Genomic DNA, 21,323 nt, shown 5'->3' with positions numbered 1-21,323 from the left:
TCCATTCCAAAATTAAGACATGGCTATATAACCTACAATCAGAGAAAAATATCTTCCAGTAAACAGTCATTCAGTATATGTCTTCCAGTAAATAACTATTTCATGCAAGTAATCTAACTTGTGTTGTACAATTTATGTGTTGAATGTAGTTTATAAGTTACAGACCATAAACAGTTTCAGTAGCTTTGCCAGTTTATTCTATCAAATAAATACCTTCAAATATTTATTTTATGACTAACACTGGTACAGACAAAGTTCACAATTTATAGGAAGCAGGGACAGTTAGACATTCATATCAGTGCCATGGGGATGCAATAGGTCTCATTTGTTGGGGTGTTGTGCTTGGGAGTGCAGTGTGTTAAATATACACAAACTGCTGTAGCTACTGAGTCCTCTCCTGTGTTCTAACTGGGTATGGGTGGGTGGTTCCTGGGGGTTTTGCACGCTAGGTTTCATCAGGCCTGTCCTCCCCGCAGGCCGGGTTTACAGACAGGCCGTCACTGGTCCAGGACACAGCCACTTATACCCACAATCCCAAAGGAGAGGTCAGCCAGCCAGATGGACAGGGGTTCAGGAATCACAGAGACAGGTATTTGGGAAGGTCCTTCTCGATCACCTGTGAGGGAGAGAGATGAGTCAGCGCAAGGTTCCTATTACAGCGTTATCCTGAGGTTCAACAAAATCAGGGACAGCCCTTTAAGCTTTCAATAATAGCAATCTGGTTACCCTTCATGCCAGTCGGCACAACTTCATTAACCATCTAACTGGCCACTACAGGGCATCCATCCCCTACAAATAGTCAAACATGAGATTAGACTGCTGTACACTTACAATGGGGTCATCCATTGGCCCGTATCTCTTCACCACCTGCCCTTCTCTGTTGATCAGGAACTGAGGGGGAAACGCACAGCATGACATACAGTACAATAGATCATAGCAAAATGTTTAGCAAGCAACTTCATTCCATTTTGTGTTAATCATGTCAGTGAGAAAAAGTCACCTTTGTGAAATTCCATTTGATGTTACTGCGGACAGAGAGAAACTGCTGTTACAACCATAGAATTAAAACATTAGTCCTGGGCAACTGGGCCCCTGAAGTCAAAATAATCTAACAGAAGTGAAAACCAAAATGGACATGGAGCATAGCTCATCAGGGGGACAAAACTCACTTTCCCAGAGTACCCTTGCCCTTGGGCTGTTCCTTCATCCACTTAAAGAGAGGGTGAGCGCCGTCTCCGTTCACGTCGATCTTGCTGAACATGTCAAACTGAACGTCAAATTGTTTGACAAACTCCTTGATTTCCACCTCTGTACCTGGCTCCTGGAGAATGGAAAAGGAGAAGCAATCAAACCATATAATTAGGATTGGCAGAATGGAAATTCCAATTCAAAGCCAGAGTCCGGTGGCCATATTGGTTGTACAACTGCCCCCATGACACGACACCATTGTGGATGAATGAAAAGGCTATGCCACAATAGTGGTTTGAACTGGCACCGTACCTGCCCTCCAAACTGGTTGCAGGGGAAGCCCAGGATGCGTAAACCTTTGTCAGCGTAGGAGGCGTGCATTCCCTCTAGCTGAGTGTAGTTTACCCTGGTCTTACCTCATTTAGAGGCAACGTTGGTGATGACGCAGACAAACCCCCTGGGCAGAGGAGAGAGAGAACACCGTTGGGGGTGTAACGTTAGACAGGTAGTACCCATACATGGGGTGAGTTCCTACCTTTCTGGGCCTGCTCCCTCACCTGTATTTCTCTAGGGACACATCTTCACCATCTATGTCCTTGGCGCCAAACTCATAAATATATTTGGCCGTCTTCCAGTCACCCACTTGCGCACACTGAGAAAGAGGGAGGATGTTAGTCTGCAGTACAGCAACTGAACCAAAGGGGTAATGTTGTGCAACCACAGGGTTCATGACAATGGAATGACCACTTTAAGAAAGAAAAAGGCCAAATCAGCCATTTTTCTACCAATATAAAATAATTTCTGGGTAACAATTAAGTATTTAACTGTAATAGTTCAATGTCAATTTTAATGGTATTTTGCTAAAAAGCAAGCATTAGCTAGGACTGTCTGCGAGTGGTCTGAGTAGGGAGGGCAAAACAGGCCATTATTGGAAGAGAGGTTTAGAACTGTTGGTCTATTAACTCATTTACCGACAGGCAATGTCACCATGAGGTATAACACGGAATTTGAGGTACACGGCCATAATGATTGGGCTGATCAGTATGCGTAAGGATTAGGTACCACAAGTAAGCCAAACTAACACTTCCATAACCGCAACGGCAACTGTTCCGCAATGTTTAGTATGACTTCAGGGAGTGACAAGAGTTGTTCAATCTTCATAAATCCTGATGGCCCTGAAAATGACTCAATCATTTCTCAATACTGATAAGGGCCTATGTAAAGCACACTCATTTTCAAAACACCACCCACACAAAAGGAACCCGGGTCTGTAATGATACCACTACGATGCAGAGCCTTGGACTGCTGTGCCACCCAGGAGACTACTTAGAACATTTAAGAGCATAATTTTATAAAATATTCTTGTTAAAAAAGTCTGGACTGGGCTTAAATCGGTACTGATGGTGTTCCAAATCAGCCCACCTCTTAATAATTGCAATGCATTTCTAAGTGTTCAAAACTTAATTAAAAAAAAAAAGTTGAATCATATTAATCTCCGCTAAAGTTATTAAAACAAACATTTTTCATGAAAGAAGCACTCATAACCGGGGGGGGTGACCAATCATATCCACACAGATCAATGTGGACTTTGGCGGCTGTTCTTGCCAACCAGTATACACCTAATTCAACTAATCATTGATTCAGGTGTGTTATAGCTTGGTTAGAACACAACACTGCACCCACACTGGCCTTCTGTTAAGAAGCCATGCACAAAGACCATAACACACAAATTCAAAGGAATTACCTGAATGCTGATTCACATTTGCTGTACTGCTATTCTTGTTCATTAGTTGAACTGGTCTTCCTAAAGCCTATCTGCAGAAAGTTCATAAACACCCTCTTGTATTACAAAGGTACAGGTGGACCAAAAAAATGGAATCACCCGGATGGATGAAGACGTGGCAATGCACCCACCCAAAAGTGCTTGAGTAGCCGCCAAATTCTTCTCCGTCCCGTCATTTGATTGCATTTTTGTCAACCATCCCTAATCTTATTCTTCTCTTTCTGCGTCAATGACTACCTGTCCATTCCAAACATCATGAAGTGTACAGAGGTTTTCAATTGTTCCTCATCTCAGTAAAGGCATCATGGCTAGATGCGTAACTCATGTGTTAAACTTAAAATCTGAAAAAATTATGTGCAGGTTCATTAACCTTTACAAATACCCCCACATTTTCCCAATGTGATTCAATGCAAACTGGGCTTAATTGGAAGTGATTTATGGTGAGAGAAAAAAAAATTGTAAAGTGCCAATGATTTGGGGTCTAAATATACACTATAGATTACAATATTATGCAAAGTTCATTTGGACCATATTGAACAATATTTACTGCAAATTATTCTATATAGAGGGAATGCTTTTGGTGCTACTGTAGACTTTAAGCCCACCTGAGATAAATACACAAATTAAACAAATGTATAACAATGCAAGGGTCACTTAACTGTAAAATATGAGAAAATGCATACAGAAATGTAAGCTGAGAATGTCTGAAATCTTGTAATTCACCAAGTTGTTGCTATTGTTTACTGTGACATGCAGGTACAACTACAAGTATGAAGAAAAACAAACTCCAAAAGCAAGAAATAGTAATTAATGCCCATGAAATATATCAGCACATTACTCTAAATTTAGATAAAGTATGATCATTTACAGGAAAAGGTACTACAAAAAAAAAAAATATATATATATATATATAGGAAAATGAGTTTCTGAAGGTTGCCTTAGTGTTTACAGCTTTGAAATTTCCCACTAGTGGGAACTTGTACATAACTTTAAATCTGATTAGCTTAGAATAAGAACTGTCAGATGAAGTGGTTTAAATATTACAAAGCAGAACGTTTAATTTTTTTATCTATAGATAGAAGTGGGCTTAATAGGTACGGTTATGCTAACCATACATATACTAATTTGTGGTCCCTCATTTAAATTCACCATGTTACGGCTAGTCTATGAGACCAGGCTGCCTCACGTGATCGAGCTGTTTGCCAAGACTGGCTGTCATGTAATCATAATGCTACACTGTTAGTCGGAACAAGACCGAATATTTCGACTTGCCAACTGGTTGAACGCGGCACGTGTATAATAACTAGTAAGCAAGCCGGAAATGTCCATATTTCGACTAGAACGTGAACGCGGAGTAAAATGGATTGTTTCCCCAATGGTGGGCTGAGCAATAGTCACACATGGATTAGGTACCACAACTAAAATAGCACTTCAATAACCTCAACGTTTAGTATGATTTCAGGGAGCGCGAGACTTCTCCTCCCCCCTAATCCTAAAAGAAATCCTGATAGCAATGAATGTCATTTTCTGGACTCAAACTTGAAAGGCGCGCAGTCATTTCCTATATTAGAGGTGTACGTACATCAATAGTTCAAATGATCACAACCATATAAAGTGCTCATTACTTGGTCTGCACGTACATTTTAAGCTCGTGATTAGTATACCAACATTCTGCTAAAATGTATAAAAATGGGGCGTAGCTAACGTTAGTAGTTGATTCGTCAGTTACAGTACATTAGTTACATTAGTTGACTCGAAAACAGACATGAAACAACTGTCATTTGCTGAGATAACCATCAGCAAGCAGCTGACGGGCAAGCTAGCTAATTTCTCCAAACTGGCTGGCAAATGTTCCACATCGGACAGAGTTTGCCGTTGTACCTCCCGACATTGTGTAAAAATAGCAGTCCAGTATTTGACCTACCTTTACTTAACATCTCAAACACTCATTACACGTTTAATGTCACAAACCAATAACTACCTAGCATAAAAGTTAAGCACACAATATTCTTACCATTGCTCTACTGACTCTCCTGCTGCCCACCAAACCAAAAACTAGAGCACGCGTTACAATCCGCATCCTGTGACCAAGCTGTTTAACTAGTGTAGTCCCGCCCAGTGAGGGAAAATGCATGAAAGTAGCCAATCCCTGCGCTGTATAGTGAAGCTAATATATTTATTTATTTATTTATTTTATTTCACCTTTATTTAACCAGGTAGGCTAGTTGAGAACAAGTTCTCATTTACAATTGCGACCTGGCCAAGATAAAGCAAAGCAGTTCGACAACATACAACAACACAGAGTTACACATGGAGTAAAACAAACATACAGTCAATAATACAGTAGAAAAATAAGTCTATATACAATGTGAGCAAATGAGGTGAGATAACCTGTTAGGGCTAGGGGGCAGTATTGACACAGCCGGATAAAAAACGTACCCGATTTAATCTGGTTACTACTCCTGCCCAGTAACTAGAATATGCATATAGTAATTGGCTTTGGATAGAAAACACCCTAAAGTTTCTAAAACTGTTTGAATGGTGTCTGTGAGTATAACAGAACTCATATGGCAGGCAAAAACCTGAGAAGATTCCAAACAGGAAGCGCCCTCTCTGACAAGTTGTTGTTCATCTTGGCTCTTTTTATTGAAGACTGAGGATCTTTGCCGTAACGTGACACTTCCTACGGCTCCCATAGGCTCTCAGAACCCGGGAAAAAGTTGAATGATATCGAGGCAGCCTCTGGCTGAAACACATTATCGCGTTTGGATAGTGGCTGGTCAGAGTACTCTGAGACTCGTGCTCGTGCACGAGGGCACGAGATGTATTTATTTTCTCTCTCTTTGTACGTATACAGGCTTTCCCGGTCGGAATATTATCGCTTTTTTACGAGAAAAATGGCATAAAAATTGATTTTAAACAGCGGTTGACATGCTTCGAAGTACGGTAATGGAATATTTAGAATTTTTTTGTCACGAAATGCGCCATGCTCGTCACCCTTATTTACCCTTTCGGATAGTGTCTTGAACGCACGAACAAAATGCTGCTATTTGGATATAACAATGGATTATTTGGGACCAAACCAACATTTGTTATTGAAGTAGAAGTCCTGGGAGTGCATTCTGACGAAGAACAGCAAAGGTAATAACATTTTTCTTATAGTAAATCTGACTTTGGTGAGTGCTAAACTTGCTGGGTGTCTAAATAGCTAGCCCTGTGATGCCGGGCTATCTACTGAGAATATTGCAAAATGTGCTTTCACTGAAAAACTATTTTAAAATCGGACATATCGAGTGCATAGAGGAGTTCTGTATCTATAATTCTTAAAATAATTGTTATGTTTTTTGTGAACGTTTATCGTGAGTAATTTAGTAAATTCAACGGCAGTGTTCGGTGGGAATGCTAGTCACATGCTAGTCACATGCTAATGTAAAAAGCTGGTTTTTGATATAAATATGAACTTGATTGAACAAAACATGCATGTATTGTATAACATAATGTCCTAGGGTTGTCATCTGATGAAGATCATCAAAGGTTTTAGCTGTGGTTTGGGTTTATGTGACATTATATGCTAGCTTGAAAAATGGGTGTCTGATTATTTCTGGCTGGGTACTCTGCTGACATAATCTAATGTTTTGCTTTCATTGTAAAGCCTTTTTGAAATCGGACAGTGTGGTTAGATTAACGAGAGTCTTGTCTTTAAAATGGTGTAAAATAGTCATATGTTTGAAAAATTGAAGTTTTTGCATTTTTGAGGTATTTGAATATCGCGCCACGGGATTACACTGGCTGTTGAGTAGGTGGGACGCAAGCGTCCCACCTAGCCCATAGAAGATAAGGGAGGTAAAGGCAAAAAAGGTCATGGTGGCAAAGTAAATACAATATAGCAAGTAAAACACTGGAATGGTAGATTTGTAGTAGAGGAAAGTGCAAAGTAGAAATAAATAATGGGGTGCAAAGGAGCAAAATAAATAAATACAGTAGGGGAAGAGGTAGCCGTTTGGGCTAAATAATAGATGGGCTATGTACAGGTGCAGTGATCTGTGAGCTGCTCTGACAGCTGGTGCTTAAAGCTAGTGAGGGAGATAAGTGTTTCCAGTTTCAGATATTTTTGTAGTTCGTTCCAGTCATTGGCAGCAGAGAACTGGAAGGAGAGACGGCCAAAGGAGGAATTGGCTTTGGGGGTGACCAGAGAGATATACCTGCTGGAGCGCGTGCTACAGGTGGGTGCTGCTATGGTGACCAGTGAGTGGAGATAAGGGGGGACTTTACCTAGCAGAGTCTTGTAGATGACCTGGAGCCAGTGGGTTTGGCGACGATTATGAAGCGAAGGCCAGCCAACGAGAGCGTACAGGTCGCAGTGGTGGGTAGTATATGGGGCTTTGGTGACAAAACGAATGGCACTGTGATAGACTGCATCCAGTTTGTTGAGTAGGGTATTGGAGGCTATTTTGTAAATGACATCGCCGAAGTCGATGATCGGTAGGATGGTCAGTTTTACGAGGGTATGTTTGGCAGCATGAGTGAAGGATGCTTTGTTGCGAAATAGGAAGCCAATTCTAGATGTAATTTTGGATTGGAGATGTTTGATGTGAGTCTGGAAGGAGCGTTTTACAGTCTAACCAGACACCTAGGTATTTGTAGTTATCCACATATTCTAAGTCAGAACCGTCCAGAGTAGTGATGCTGGACAGGCGGGCAGGTGCAGGCAGCGATCGGTTGAAGAGCATGCACTTAGTTTTACTTGCATTTAAGAGCAGTTGGAGGCCACGGAAGGAGAGTTGTATGGCATTGAAGCTCGTCTGGAGGGTTGTTAACACAGTGTCCAAAGAAGGGCCAGAAGTATACAGAATGGTGTCGTCTGCGTAGAGGTGGATCAGAGACTCACCAGCAGCAAGAGCGACATCATTGATGTATACAGAGAAAAGAGTTGGCCCAAGAATTGAACCCTGTGGCACCCCCATAGAGACTGCCAGAGGTCTGGACAACAGGCCCTCCGATTTGACACACTGAACTCTATCAGAGAAGTAGTTGGTGAACCAGGCGATGCAATCATTTGAGAAACCAAGGCTATTGAGTCTGCCGATGAGAATGTGGTGATTGACAGAGTCGAAAGCTTTGGCCAGGTCAATGAATACGGTAGCACAGTATTGTTTCTTATCAATGCCAGGTTACGATATCGTTTAGGACCTTGAGCGTGGCTGAGGTGCACCCATGACCAGCTCTGAAACCAGATTGCATAGCGGAGAAGGTGCGGTGGGATTCGAAATGGTCGGTAATCTGTTTGTTGACTTGGCTTTCGAAGACCTTAGAAAGGCAGGGTAGGATGAATATAGGTCTGTAGCAATTTGGGTCAAGAGTGTCCCCTCCTTTGAAGAGGGGGATGACAGCAGCTGCTTTCCAATCTATGGGAATCTCAGACGACACGAAAGAGAGGTTGAACAGGCTAGTAATAGGGGTTGCAATATTTTCGGCAGATAATTTTAGAAAGAAAGGGTCCAGATTGTCTAGCCCAGCTGATTTGTAGGGGTCCAGATTTTGCAGCTCTTTCAGAACATCAGCTGAATGGATTTGGGAGAAGGAGAAATGGGGAAGGCTTGGGCGAGTAGCTGTGGGGGGTGCAGTGCTGTTGACTGCAGTAGGGGTAGCCAGGTGGAAAGCATGGCCAGCCGTAGAAAAATGCTTATTGAAATTCTCAATTATAGTGGGTTTATCGGTGGTGAAAAATGTTCCTATCCTCAGTGCAGTGGGCAGTTGGGAGGAGGTGTTCTTATTCTCCATGGACTTTACAATGTCCCAGAACTTTTTTGAATTTGTGTTGCAGGAAGCAAATTTCAGCTTGAAAAAGCTAGCTTGGCTTTTCTAACTGCCTGTGTATATTGGTTTCTAACTTTCCTGAAAAGTTGCATATCACGGGGCTGTTCGATGCTCATGCAGAACGCCACAGGATGTTTTTATGTTGGTTAAGGGCAGTCAGGTCTGGAGAGAACCAAGGGCTATATCTGTTCCTGGTTCTACATTTCTTGAATGGGGCATGCTTATTTAAGATGGAGAGGAAGGCATTTAAAAAAATAACCAGGCATCCTCTACTGACGGGATGAGGTCAATATCCTTCCAGGATACCAGGGCCAGGTCGATTAGAAAGGCTTGCTCGCTGAAATGTTTCAGGGAGCGTTTGACAGTGATGAGTGGAGGTTGTTTGACCGCTGACCCATTACGGATGCAGGCAGTGATCGCTGAGATCTTGGTTGAAAACAGCAGAGGTGTATTTAGAGGGCAAGTTTGTTAGGATGATATCTATGAGGGTGCCAGTGTTTACGGCTTTGGGGTGGTACCTGGTGGGTTCATTAATAATTTGTGTGAGATTGAGGGCATCAAGCTTGGATTGTAGGATGGCTGGGGTGTTAAGCATGTCCCAGTTTAGATCACCTAGTAGCACGAGCTCTGAAGATAGATGGGGGGCAATCAGTTCACATATGGTGTCCAGAGCACAGCTGGGGGCCGAGGGATGAAGATTTCAGAGTTTTTGTTGGACTTCCTAAGCCAGGATTCAGGATTCATATAAAACAGTTTGAATGGACATTAACCTGATGGTATAAAAAGTCATTCATGTTGGTGAGGGAGTTAGTCAACCATGGTTTGCCAGTACTGTGAAAAGATATTGTGTAAAACAATGAATTCGAATAATCTATCTGCACTGTATGTTAGTTAGTTAGCCAGCCAATTTTGTAGTGGTGGGGAGTCGACTCCATAACGTCAACTCATGGTGTTGACACCCATTTACGCTAGGAATCGACTCCTCGACTCATAAGATTCGGTATTTTTGCAACTTCCTTAGTCTATTCAGTTTGAGAACACAAACTCTCGCATCGTTCACAGCAAAGAAGGAGCAAGCTAGCGAGGGAGAGAGATAACAATTAGACCCAACCAAATCATGAGAAAACAAAAAGATAATTACTTGACACTTTAGAAAGAATTAACAAAAAAACTGAGCAAACTATAATGCTATTTGGCCTTGAACAGAGAGTACACAGTGGCAGAATACCTGCCCACTGTGACTGACCTAAACGTAAGGAAAGCTTTGACTATGTACAGACTCAGACTCAGTATTGCCTTGCTATTGAGAAAGGCTGCCGTAGGCAGACCTGGCTCTCAGGAGAAGACAGACTATGTGCACACTGCCCACAAAATGAGGTGGAAATTGAGCTGCACTTCCTAACCTCCTGCCAAATGTATGACCATATTAGAGGTACATATTTCCCTCAGATTACACAGATCCACCATTTTTTTTAAAACAAACCCAATTTTGATAAACTCCCATATCTACTGAGTGAAATACCACAGTGTGCCATCACAACAGCAATATTTGTGAACTGTACACATGAAAAGCACAACCAAAATACAATCCATATTTATGTTTATTTACTTTAACCATTTGCACATCGTTACAACACTGTATATAGACATAATATGACACTTGAAATGTCTTTACTATTTTGGATCTTCTGTAAGTGTAATGTTTACTGTACATTTTTGTTGTTTGTTTCACTTTTGTTTATTATCTACTTCACTTGCTTGGCAATGTTAACATATGTTTCCCATGCCAATAAACCCCCTTAAATTGAATTGAATTGCATTGAAAGAGATGGGAGAGCCACAGCCAGGTTTACGTAGGTATGTCGGCAACCAGGCAGACAGTCAGAACCATGCATCTGTAATCAAAAGATTTCTTGGCTTGCAATGTCTCGGGCAAGTTCACTAAAGTAAGGGCTATCAATGAGTAGCCTGAGCTATTCTACACGCAACAGACCGAGTACCAAAAACATGCTAGCGTTTTTATAGCAAAGAGAAAGAGCAAGCGAGGGAGAGAAAGGATCGGGACAGGCAGAGAGACAGCCAGAACCGTTTGCAGAGGCTATATCTTGGTAAACTGGATCTATCTTGGCGGGGAAAACATACCGTTTTTTTATGCATGCCAGCAAAGCCACTACACAACACAACACTAAACAATACATTAATTGCACTATAACGGTAACGAACGGTGCTCACAAAATGTTAGGGCCTACATAAAGCTGTCCCAACTGCAGAACTTTATTTTCAGCACCATGGAGTGAATCCTTACCACCGCTACACATGGCTATCAGTTGAGCCTTGTCTGGCACCAAAACAGTTCAATCAGCCTCATTTACTGCCTTTAAAAAAAAACATACACTAAAAAGAAAAGGTTCCTGGAGTATCCTTTATGGCTTCTTCAAACTGAAACTGTGGGGGAACCACTATAAGTTCTTTGAAAAACACATGGTCACAGGCGGAGACGGTGGCTATGGAAACATATGTCTCCAAATCCCTGCATCAGGGGTACATTCGGTCCTCCACTTCACCCGCCTCCTCGAGTTTCTTTTTTGTGAAGAAGAAGGAGGGAGGTTGGCGCCTGAATATTGACTATCGAGGCCTTAATCAGATAACTGTGAGGTACAGTTACCCGCTACCTCTATTCGCCACGGCGATTGAGTCAATGCATGGGGCGCGCTTCTTCACCAAACTGGATCTCAGGAGTGCTTACAACCTGGTGCGTATCCGGGAGGGAGATGAGTGGAAGACGACGTTCAGTACGACCTCAGGGCATTATGAGTAACTCGTCATCACCCTCCTCTGGTCATCCAGGCATTGGTCGGACGGTGCGCTGTCTGACTGGGAAGTACTGGTGGCCCACTTTGGCTAAGGACATGAGGGTTTATGTTTCCTCCTGCTCGGTGTGCGCCCAGTGTAAGGCTCCTAGGCACCTGCCCAGAGGTAAGCTACACCCCTTACCCGTTCCACAACGGCCATGGTTACACCTGTCAATCGATTTCCTGACTGATCTTCCCCCATCACAGGGAAACACTACGATCCTGGTTGTTGTGGATCGTTTCTCTAAGTCCTGCCATCTCCTTCCTCTTCCTGGTCTCCCTACGGCCCTACAGACTGCAGAGGCCTTGTTTACGCACGTCTTCCGGCACTACGGGGTGCCTGAGGATATAGTGTCTGATCGGGGTCCCCAGTTCATTTCGAGGGTCTGGAGGGCATTCATGGAACATTTGGGGGTCTCGATCAGCCTTACCTCAGGGTATCACCCCGAGAGTAATGGGCAGGTGGAGAGAGTTAACCAGGATGTGGGTAGGTTTCTGAGGTCCTATTGCCAGGACCGCCAGGGGGAGTGGGCAGCATTCGTGCCCTGGGCAGAGATGGCCCAGAACTCACTCCGCCACTCCTCCACTAACCTCTCCCCCTTCCAGTGTGTATTGGGGTATCAGCCGGTTCTGGCGCCTTGGCATCAGAGTCAGACCAAGGCTCCTGCGGTGGACGACTGGTTCCGGCGCGCGGAGGAAACATGGGACGCCGCCCATGTTCACCTTCAGGGTGCCGTGCTGCGCCAGAAAGTTGGCGCAGACCGTCACCGCAGTAAGGCCCCGGTGTTCACACCGGGGGACCGGGTCTGGCTCTCGACCCGAAACCTGCCCCTCCGCCTGCCCTGACGGAAGCTGGGTCTGCGGTTTGTGGGGCCATTTAAAGTCCTGAGGAGAGTGAACGAGGTTTGTTACAGCTTCCCCCCGATTACCGCATTAACCCCTCGTTCCATGTGTCTCTCCTCAGTCCGGTGGTGGCTGGCCCGCTCCAGGAGTCTGAGGTGCGGGAGGTTCGTCCGCGTCCTCCGTTCGTTCCATACTGGATTCGAGACGTTGGGCAAGGGGCCTTCAGTACCTCGTGGACTGGGAGGGGTATGGTCCGGAGCAGAGATGCTGGGTTCCGGTGGAGGACGTGTTGGACCCTTCAATGCTGCGGGAGTTCCACTGTCTCCGTCCGGATCGCCCTGCTCCTCGCCCTCCAGGTCGTCCCCGAGGCCGGTGTCGGCGCGCTGCTGGAGCCGCACGTCAAGGGGGGGTACTGTCATGACTTCTGCCAAAGTCGATGCCTCTCCTTGTTCGGGCGGTGTTCGGCGGTCGACGTCGATGGTCTTCTAGCCATCACTGATCCATTTTTCATTTTCCATTTGTTTTCTCTTGTTTTCCCACTCACCTGGTTCTCATTTCCCTCATTATGTGTTGTGTATTTAACCCTCTGTTCCCCCCATGTCTTTGTGTGGTATTGTTTATTGTAAGTGCATGTGCACATATGTTTGACTGGTGTGTGTCTGGTTATTGTACCCATATTTCGTATTTTCTTATGCCGGTGGTTTTTACTATTAAACTGCTCTGGCTATCTACCAAGTTCTGCTCTCCTGTGTCTGACTTCCCTGCCACCAGTTACGCACCCCTTACATGGATCCTCAAATAACCTTTTGAATAACCTTTTGTGATTCATTTTTTAACTACCCCACCTCTCCTATTATTATTAATAGTAATGATAATAATATGCATAACAATAACACAATGTTTTAGTTGTCAGTGTTTATTATGATTTTAGTGGCAAAGCAGAATAAAAAAATCTAAATATGAGGCAAACTCCCAGCAGAGCCCCAAGTCCAATGGGTATATCCTCTGGCATGTTGATGTTCATTTGTTGATGTTCTCTGTATCCATAGCCAGAATGATTTTGCAGTGCATGGTGATAGAACATGTTTCCTGTTTTATTCATCAGAGGTGTACGGAGGGTGAAGTCTGTGAATCCAAAAAATAGTAATTATACAGATGATTAACAAAACATGCACACAACAGTATTCATACCTTGGTTTTTATGGTAAATGTGAATGAAAACAACTGTTTTGATAATGGTTTTCAGACACATACCTTATCCATAATGTAGAGACCTATGGGATATTAATTGAAGAGGTAAGGGAGGAGCATGGTAAATGTGATCTACATAACATAACATACCAATACCAATAGACATACCTTTGTATGCCTCCTCATCTATGTACCTGCAGACACAAACACAAAAGTGAGCAGTTCAGTCATCTGCACCCAATACAGCTAGCCTTCAACATATTTTTATAGCCTACATATTCTTAGCTCTTTGTTGATTGATATCCATTGAATTGTGTCCATTTTCTGTTTTAGAAAGATTTGTACAATTTTGAAAAGATAGATGATATCATCGTAAAACAATATGAATTTAGATCATACAAGGCACAAACCTTATCTTAAATTAAGGAGATCTTTACATTTTTCAGTTAAGTGCCTGCACCTGCTGTCCTTTCAAATTCAAATGTTTCAGTTGGGTAGTTAGGTTCCTGCAAAAAAAACAACAACCAAGGAGGTTCCTCGACGAACCCCACCTCCTAAGGGGTTTTTGGAAGAACCTTTTGGTAACCTTTTTTTCAGTGCCAAGAACCCTAAGGTTCTTCTAAGAACTTTGAGGATCTTAGAAGAACCCTTGTTGAACCCCTCATTTTTAGAGTGCATATCATCCCATGGGATCCGTCAAGGCTGCACACAGCTGAAATATCACTGAAATATTCTAGTTCCAACCTTCCTACACTTCCCCTTCTATATTAAAACATTATAGGCAAATGGGCAGCATCATGCTCATGTCAGTTCTCTAGAATGCAAATGTAGTCTTCCTAGTAGGACACTGCAATAATGAGGTGGTGTGTGTGTGTCTGTGTGCACATCAGTTTCTGCGTGTTTTGGGAGTCGAGCAAGAGTCGACTCCTTTCGACTCCAAACATCCTGAAGTTGTGCACCACTATGTTTTAGGGGAAGGACTCCATAATTCTTTCAAATTAACTGCCATTATACCATGGCATTGTTGAATACTTGTTTCTGAATCGCTTGAAGGGCATTCTAGAGCATGAATTGATTTCCCTTTATAAACTGGGTATATCAGACCGTATACCACGGGTATGGCAAAACACGGATTTTTACTGCTCTAATTACATTGGTAACCAGTTTATAATAGTGTCGTGTCTTTGGGGTACCATTAAACTGAAGACATGTTTATCAATTAACTCCCTGTAATTATTATCACGCGATTAAACTGATTAATCGTTTAATTGTAATTAACTAGGAGATCGGGGCACCAAGGAAAATATTCAGATTACAAAGCTATAATTTTCCTAATATAACTTTCCTATATTATAACATTATATATTATATTCTATTATAGTATAGGCCGATTATCTTCTGGTTTAAATGGTGTATTTTACCTCGCGTCCAGTCTCATTCCAAACGTCGTAAATTGTTGTATCTGCACGAACCCAGTCTTTACTAAAATCATCCATACATCAATTGTCTTAAAATCATTTATTTACTAAACTAATTAATTCACAGAAAGTATACAAACAGTAATTATCGTCACAAAGAATTGGTAGAGTAATGTGCCCTAGTGGTCTAAACAGGCATGGCTGGTGTCTTGTTAACAATGGCTCATAAACGGTCAGCTGAGGACACACAAAGTTCATTAATATTAACAATTGACATGCTAATCCTTTGCACATGAACGCTCACTCATTTGAGAACAATTGCAATCAATATATATTTACGCTCAGTGTGTCGTCGGGATCCTTGTTGGAGCGTCGTTCTGTTGGAAAGTTCTCTCTCTTTTCTCTCTCTCTCTCTCTCTCTCTCTCTCTCTCTCTCGCTCTCTCTCTCTCTCGGTTAGAATAGATCTTTCAAAGCGACATTCATTAATGACGTCATAGAATGGAGGTTTCGTTGGTCTTCGCGTTCAATGATATAATTTACTTAGCTGCAGACTAATAATTAATATCAAAGACTTGTTCTTATTCTGTCGGTATCAATAGTCTAAAAGTTAACCACGTGGTATAGTTCACTTTCAGTAGAGTACTTGGATGGTCAAACCTATTGGCCAACTCGCAATGGAGTGGAGGCCGGGTCTGAAGAAAGTAGATCATGCTATGGTTATATAGTGAACATGTCACATGACACCTGGTCCTGTCTGTGTCCCTGGGGGCGTGCCGATGACTGAGTTAAGCTTGGTACAGAAATATAATTCTATCACATTAACATCAGTACATAGCATCTCAATGTATTACAAATAGCTTTATCCTTATTAATACATTCTATACAACCATGTGGATGCAAGTCTCAAGGCTGAGGCAATTATATAAACCGTTTTATGGTAATATGGCTATATTGTCTCTTCTGAGTATCACAAAATTGTACCAAGCGGACCAGTTCGTAGCTGGATTCTTCACCAATCTTCCATACCTTCTCCAGAACACAAATGTCATTCGGTTCCCCAATTCTGTGAGTTGGAAGAATTTCCTGTGTCTCTCTATGGGACCCCTCTGTGTCTCAACTGGGCCATGTGGTTGTAAGATTCTCCTCTGGAATTTTACAACCCTTTCACACAGGGCCTGGATGGGGGGAGGTAGGTTGGGGGATGGTGCAAGGGGGGAGGGGGTCAACTGTCCTCCCTGTACTCAAAGAGGCCAACGTCATGACAATAGCAATAAGGCAATTTGGGGGTTTGTGGTATATGGCCAATATACTACAGCTAAGGGCTCTATCCAGGCACTCTGCGCTGCGTCATGCTCAAGAACAGCCCTTAGCTGTGGTATATTGGCCATATACCACACCCCCTTGTGCCTTGTTGCTTAAATAACGCATGGTATATTTTCATGGTAGAATCCAATGCCTATAGTTCATTCTTACATGTTCTATGTTTGAGCTGCTTTTGAAAGCAAAAGTCGAATTCAAACATTATTGGCATTGTTTAATTGGATTTTCATAATTGCAAGCTAAGGGTGTGTTTGTAAATTCAATCTGGTGTGCCAGAGTGCCCTCTGGGCATTAGTAAATTCAGAGCATTGTCAGATTGTCGGTTTGTAAATTCATAGCGTTTCGCTTTCTGAGCATTTAGAGCACACACTGGACGCTCTGGCAGAGGAGTAGGGTTGATCTGAGCATTCTGACCTCATAATCTTCCAATATGGCGTAACAGTCAGACGTCTTTGTCCTCGTCTTGTCGTGTCCCGTGTATATATCTTTTTATATATTTTTTTCTTCGCATATCTTTTTTATATTTGTCTAAACCTCAACTTCAAAATACTCTCCTGCAACCTACCTCACCCAATGTGGTATGGACCTGCTATTTTCTAAAGTATTTTTCTTTACTTTCTAACCGGAATCCCCCAACAGAAGCTAGCCAGCTAACTAGCTACTAGTCAGCTAACCACTGCTAGCGGTCATAAGCTAACCTCTAGCTCGGAAATCTCTAGCCAGTTTGCACAACGCGATTCAAACCAGAGCATACCGGACTTATTTTCTCTCCATATCCCCGGATTCCTACCGCCAACTCTGAACCTTTTCACTTGGATCATCGCAGCTAGCTAGCTGCAATCCGAGTGGCTACTCCTGGCTAACGTTTCTGTCCCGAAGCAATCACCAATTAACCTGGAGCTAGCCCATCCTAGGCCCATCTCCCGGCTAGCTGAAGAGGTCCATCAGCCACTCCTTGGGCTACAATACCTATTTTGCCAATTGGCCTGGACCCCTTTTACAACACGAAGCCCTGCTAATCCATCACGACTGGACTACCGACGTAATCTGCCCGAGGGTTCTTTTTCCAACAGGCTCCTCCATTGCGACGTCCCCTGAATGCCCATCTGCTAGCCTGCTAGCTGCGGCCCGCTAGCTGTCTAGAGCATATTGGACTGTTAGCTGAATAGGTCCATCGGCCAATTTCTTGGGCCACTATACCTATTTTGCCAATTGGACTGGGCTCTTTTACTACACGGAACCCTACTAATCCATCACTGCTGGTCTGCCGACGGAACCGCACGTGGAGGTTCCGCACGAGGAGGCCTCTAAGGCCCTTCTGCTAGCTTTCTAGCCCCGGCCCACTACCTGTCTGAATCGCCGTGTCTCCAGCCAGCTTAACTACTCACTGGACCCCTATGATCACTCGGCTACGCATGCCTCTCCCTAATGTCAATATGCCTTGTCCATTGCTGTTCTGGTTAGTGATTATTGTCTTATTTCACTGTAGAGCCTCTAGCCCTGCTCATTATGCCTTAGCTAACCCTTCAGTTCCACCTCCCACACATGCGGTGACATCACCTGGTTGAAATGATGTTTCGAGAGACAATATCTCTCTCATCGTCACTCTATGCCTAGGTTTACCTCCACTGTATTCACATCCTACCATACCTTTGTCTGTACATTATGCCTTGCACCCAGAAACCTGCTCCTTTTACTCTCTGTTCCGAACGTACTAGACGACCAGTTCTTATAGTCTTTAGCCGTACCCTTATCCTACTCCTCCACCGTTCCTCTGGTGATGTAGAGGTTAATCCAGGCCCTGCAGTGCCTAGCTCCACTCCCATTCCCCAGGTGCTCTCATTTGTTGACTTCTGTAACCGTAAAAGCCTTGGTTCATGCATGTTAACATTAGAAGCCTCCTCCCCAAGTTTGTTTTATTCACTGCTTTAGCACACTCTGCCAACCCGTATGACCTAACCATGTCTGAATCCTGGCATAGGAAGACCACCAAAACTCCTGAAATTTCCATCCCTAAATATAACATTATCCAACAAGATAGAACTGCCAAAGGGGGCGGAGTGGCAATCTACTGCAGAGATAGCCTGCAGAGTTCTGTCAAACTATCCAGGTCTGTGCCCAAACAATTCAAGCTTCTACTTCTAAAAATCCACCTTTCCAGAAAAAAGTATTTCACTGTTGCCGTTTGCTATAGACCACCCTCTGCCCCCAGCTGTGCCCTGGACACCATATGTGAATTGATTGCACCCCATCTATCTTCAGAGCTCATGCTGCTAGGTGACCTAAACTGGGACATGCTTAACACCCCGGCCATCCTACAATCTAAGCTTGATGCCCTCAATCTCAAAAAAATGAACACAGGCACCCTCATATATATCATCCTAACCAACTTGCCATCCAAATACACCTCTGCTGTCTTCAAGATCTCAGCGATCACTGCCTCATTGCCTGCATCCGTAATGGGTCTGCGGTCAAACGACCACTTCTCATCACTGTCAAACGCTCCCTAAAACACTTCAGCGAGCAGGCCTTTCTAATCGACCTGGCCCGGGTATCCTGGAAGGATATTGACCTCATCCCGTCAGTAGAGGATGCCTGGTTATTCTTTAAAAGTGCCTTGCTCACCATCTTAAATAAGCATGCCCCATTTAGAACCAGGAACAAATATAGCCCTTGGTTCACTCCAGACCTGACTGACCTTGACCAGCACAAAAACATCCTGTGGCGTTCTGCATTAGCATCAAATATCCCCCGTGATATGCAACTTTTCAGGGACGTTAGGAACCAATATACACAGGCAGTTAGGAAAGCTAAGGCTAGCTTTTTCAAACAGAAATTTGCATCCTGTAGCACAAACTCAAAAAAGTTCTGGGACACTGTAAAGTCCATGGAGAATAAGAGCACCTCCCAGCTGCACACTGCACTGAGGCTAGGAAACACTGTCACCACCGATAAATCCACGATAATTGAGAATATCAATAAGCATTTTTCTATGGCTGGCCATGCTTTCCACCTGGCTGACCCCTACCCCGGTCAACTGCCCTGCACCCCCCACAGCAACTCGCCCAAGCCTCCCCATTTCTCCTTCACTCAAATCCAGATAGCTGATGTTCGGAAAGAGCTGCAAAATCTGGATCCCTACAAATCAGCCGGGATAGACAATCTGGACCCTCTCTTTCTAAAATTATCTGCCGAAATTGTTGCAACCCCTATTACTAGCCTGTTCAACCTCTCTTCCGAATCGTCTGAGATTCCCAAAGATTGGAAAGCTGCCGCGGGATACACTACACCCAAATTGCTACAGACCTACATCTATCCTACCCTGCCTTTCTAAGGTCTTCGAAAGCCAAGTTAACAAACAGATCACCGACCATTTCGAATCCCACCGTAACTTCTCCGCTATGCAATCTGGTTTCAGAGCTGGTCATGGGTGCACCTCAGCAACGCTCAAGGTCCTAAACGATATCATAACTGCCATCGATAAGAGACAATAATGTGCAGCCGTATTCATCGCCCTGGCCAAGGCTTTCGACTCTGTCAATCACCACATTCTTATCGGCAGACTCAACAGCCTTGGTTTCTGAAATTACTGCCTCGCCTGGTTCACCAACTACTTCTCTGATAGAGTTCAGTGTGTCAAATCGGAGGGCCTGTTGTCTGGACCTCTGCCAGTCTCTATGGGGGTGACATAGGGTTCAATTCTCGGGCCGACTCTCTTCTCTGTACACATCAATGATGTTGCTCTTGCTACTGGTGATTCTCTGATCCACCTCTACGCAGACAACACCATTCTGTATACTTCTGGCCCTTCTTTGGACACTGTGCTAACTAACCTCCAGACGAGCTTCAATGCCATACAACTCTCCTTCCGTGGCCTCCAACTGCTCTTAAATGCAACTAAAACAAAATTACATTACATTACATTACATTTAAGTCATTTAGCAGACGCTCTTATCCAGAGCGACTTACAAAATGGTGCATTCACCTTATGATATCCAGTGGAACAACCACTTTACAATAGTGCATCTAAATCTTTTAAGGGGGGGTTAGAAGGATTACTTTATCCTATCCTAGGTATTCCTTAAAGAGGTGGGGTTTCAGGTGTCTCCGGAAGGTGGTGATTGACTCCGCTGTCCTGGCGTCGTGAGGGAGCTTGTTCCACCATTGGGGTGCCAGAGCAGCGAACAGTTTTGACTGGGCTGAGCGGGAACTGTGCTTCCTCAGAGGTAGGGGGGCCAGCAGGCCAGTGGTGGATGAACGCAGTGCCCTTGTTTGGGTGTAGGGCCTGATCAGAGCCTGAAGGTATGGAGGTGCCGTTCCCAAAATGCATGCTCTTCAACCGATCGCTGCCCGCACCTGCCCGCCCGTCCAGCATCACTACTCTGGATGGTTCTGACTTAGAATATGTGGACAACTACAAATACATAGGTGTCTGGTTGACTGTAAACTCTCCTTCCAGACCCACATTAAGCATCTCCAATCCAAAATTAAATCTAGAATCGGCTTCCTATTTCGCAACAAAGAATCCTTCCAACAGGTTCCAACAGATAGAGCCGCTATCAGCCGTCAATAGGGAACCACATGGCTTGAGCAGAGGGAGGTCAACAGGGGGAGATGACCAGGTCCTCTTGAGGCAGTACATTTCACTCTCCATTGAAGGCGTCTCACTGGCACCTCGTCTGACGGCGACTTCTCCATAGACGTTGACTCTCTGGTCTAGTAGAATAAGATGAATTTAGTTTTTGAGCTGTCCACTCACTCAGGATTATGATGACAGCCCGCTCAACTTCGCTCAAACCTCCAAATCGATGAAATCATCACTGCCAGCTCGCCATGCATTGTAGTCCTCCTCATTGGGTCAGGAGACCGGAAACATTTTTTTTATTAAGTATTAAACATTTGCAATATAT

At 43.8% G+C, this 21,323-nt stretch overlaps 1 protein-coding gene across 1 annotated transcript; it reads right to left on the bottom strand.

Moving 5' to 3' along the window:
• Positions 1–174: 174 nt before the first annotated feature.
• LOC100194734 (phospholipid hydroperoxide glutathione peroxidase) lies at positions 175–5,103 on the bottom strand. The gene is made up of 7 exons (XM_014140827.2): positions 4,986–5,103; positions 1,746–1,840; positions 1,501–1,645; positions 1,170–1,321; positions 1,001–1,025; positions 832–891; positions 175–616 (listed from the first exon to the last, which is right to left on the bottom strand). Exons 1-7 carry the CDS (start codon positions 5,049–5,051, stop codon positions 578–580), a joined length of 582 nt encoding a protein of 193 aa, XP_013996302.1. The 5' UTR covers positions 5,052–5,103; the 3' UTR covers positions 175–577.
• Positions 5,104–21,323: the final 16,220 nt, after the last annotated feature.

This window comes from Salmo salar, chromosome ssa14 (assembly GCF_905237065.1).
Source record: "Salmo salar chromosome ssa14, Ssal_v3.1, whole genome shotgun sequence".
NCBI lineage: Eukaryota > Metazoa > Chordata > Actinopteri > Salmoniformes > Salmonidae > Salmo > Salmo salar.
Note: the sequence above shows the minus strand (reverse complement) of the source record. Positions and strands in the feature narration are given on the sequence as shown.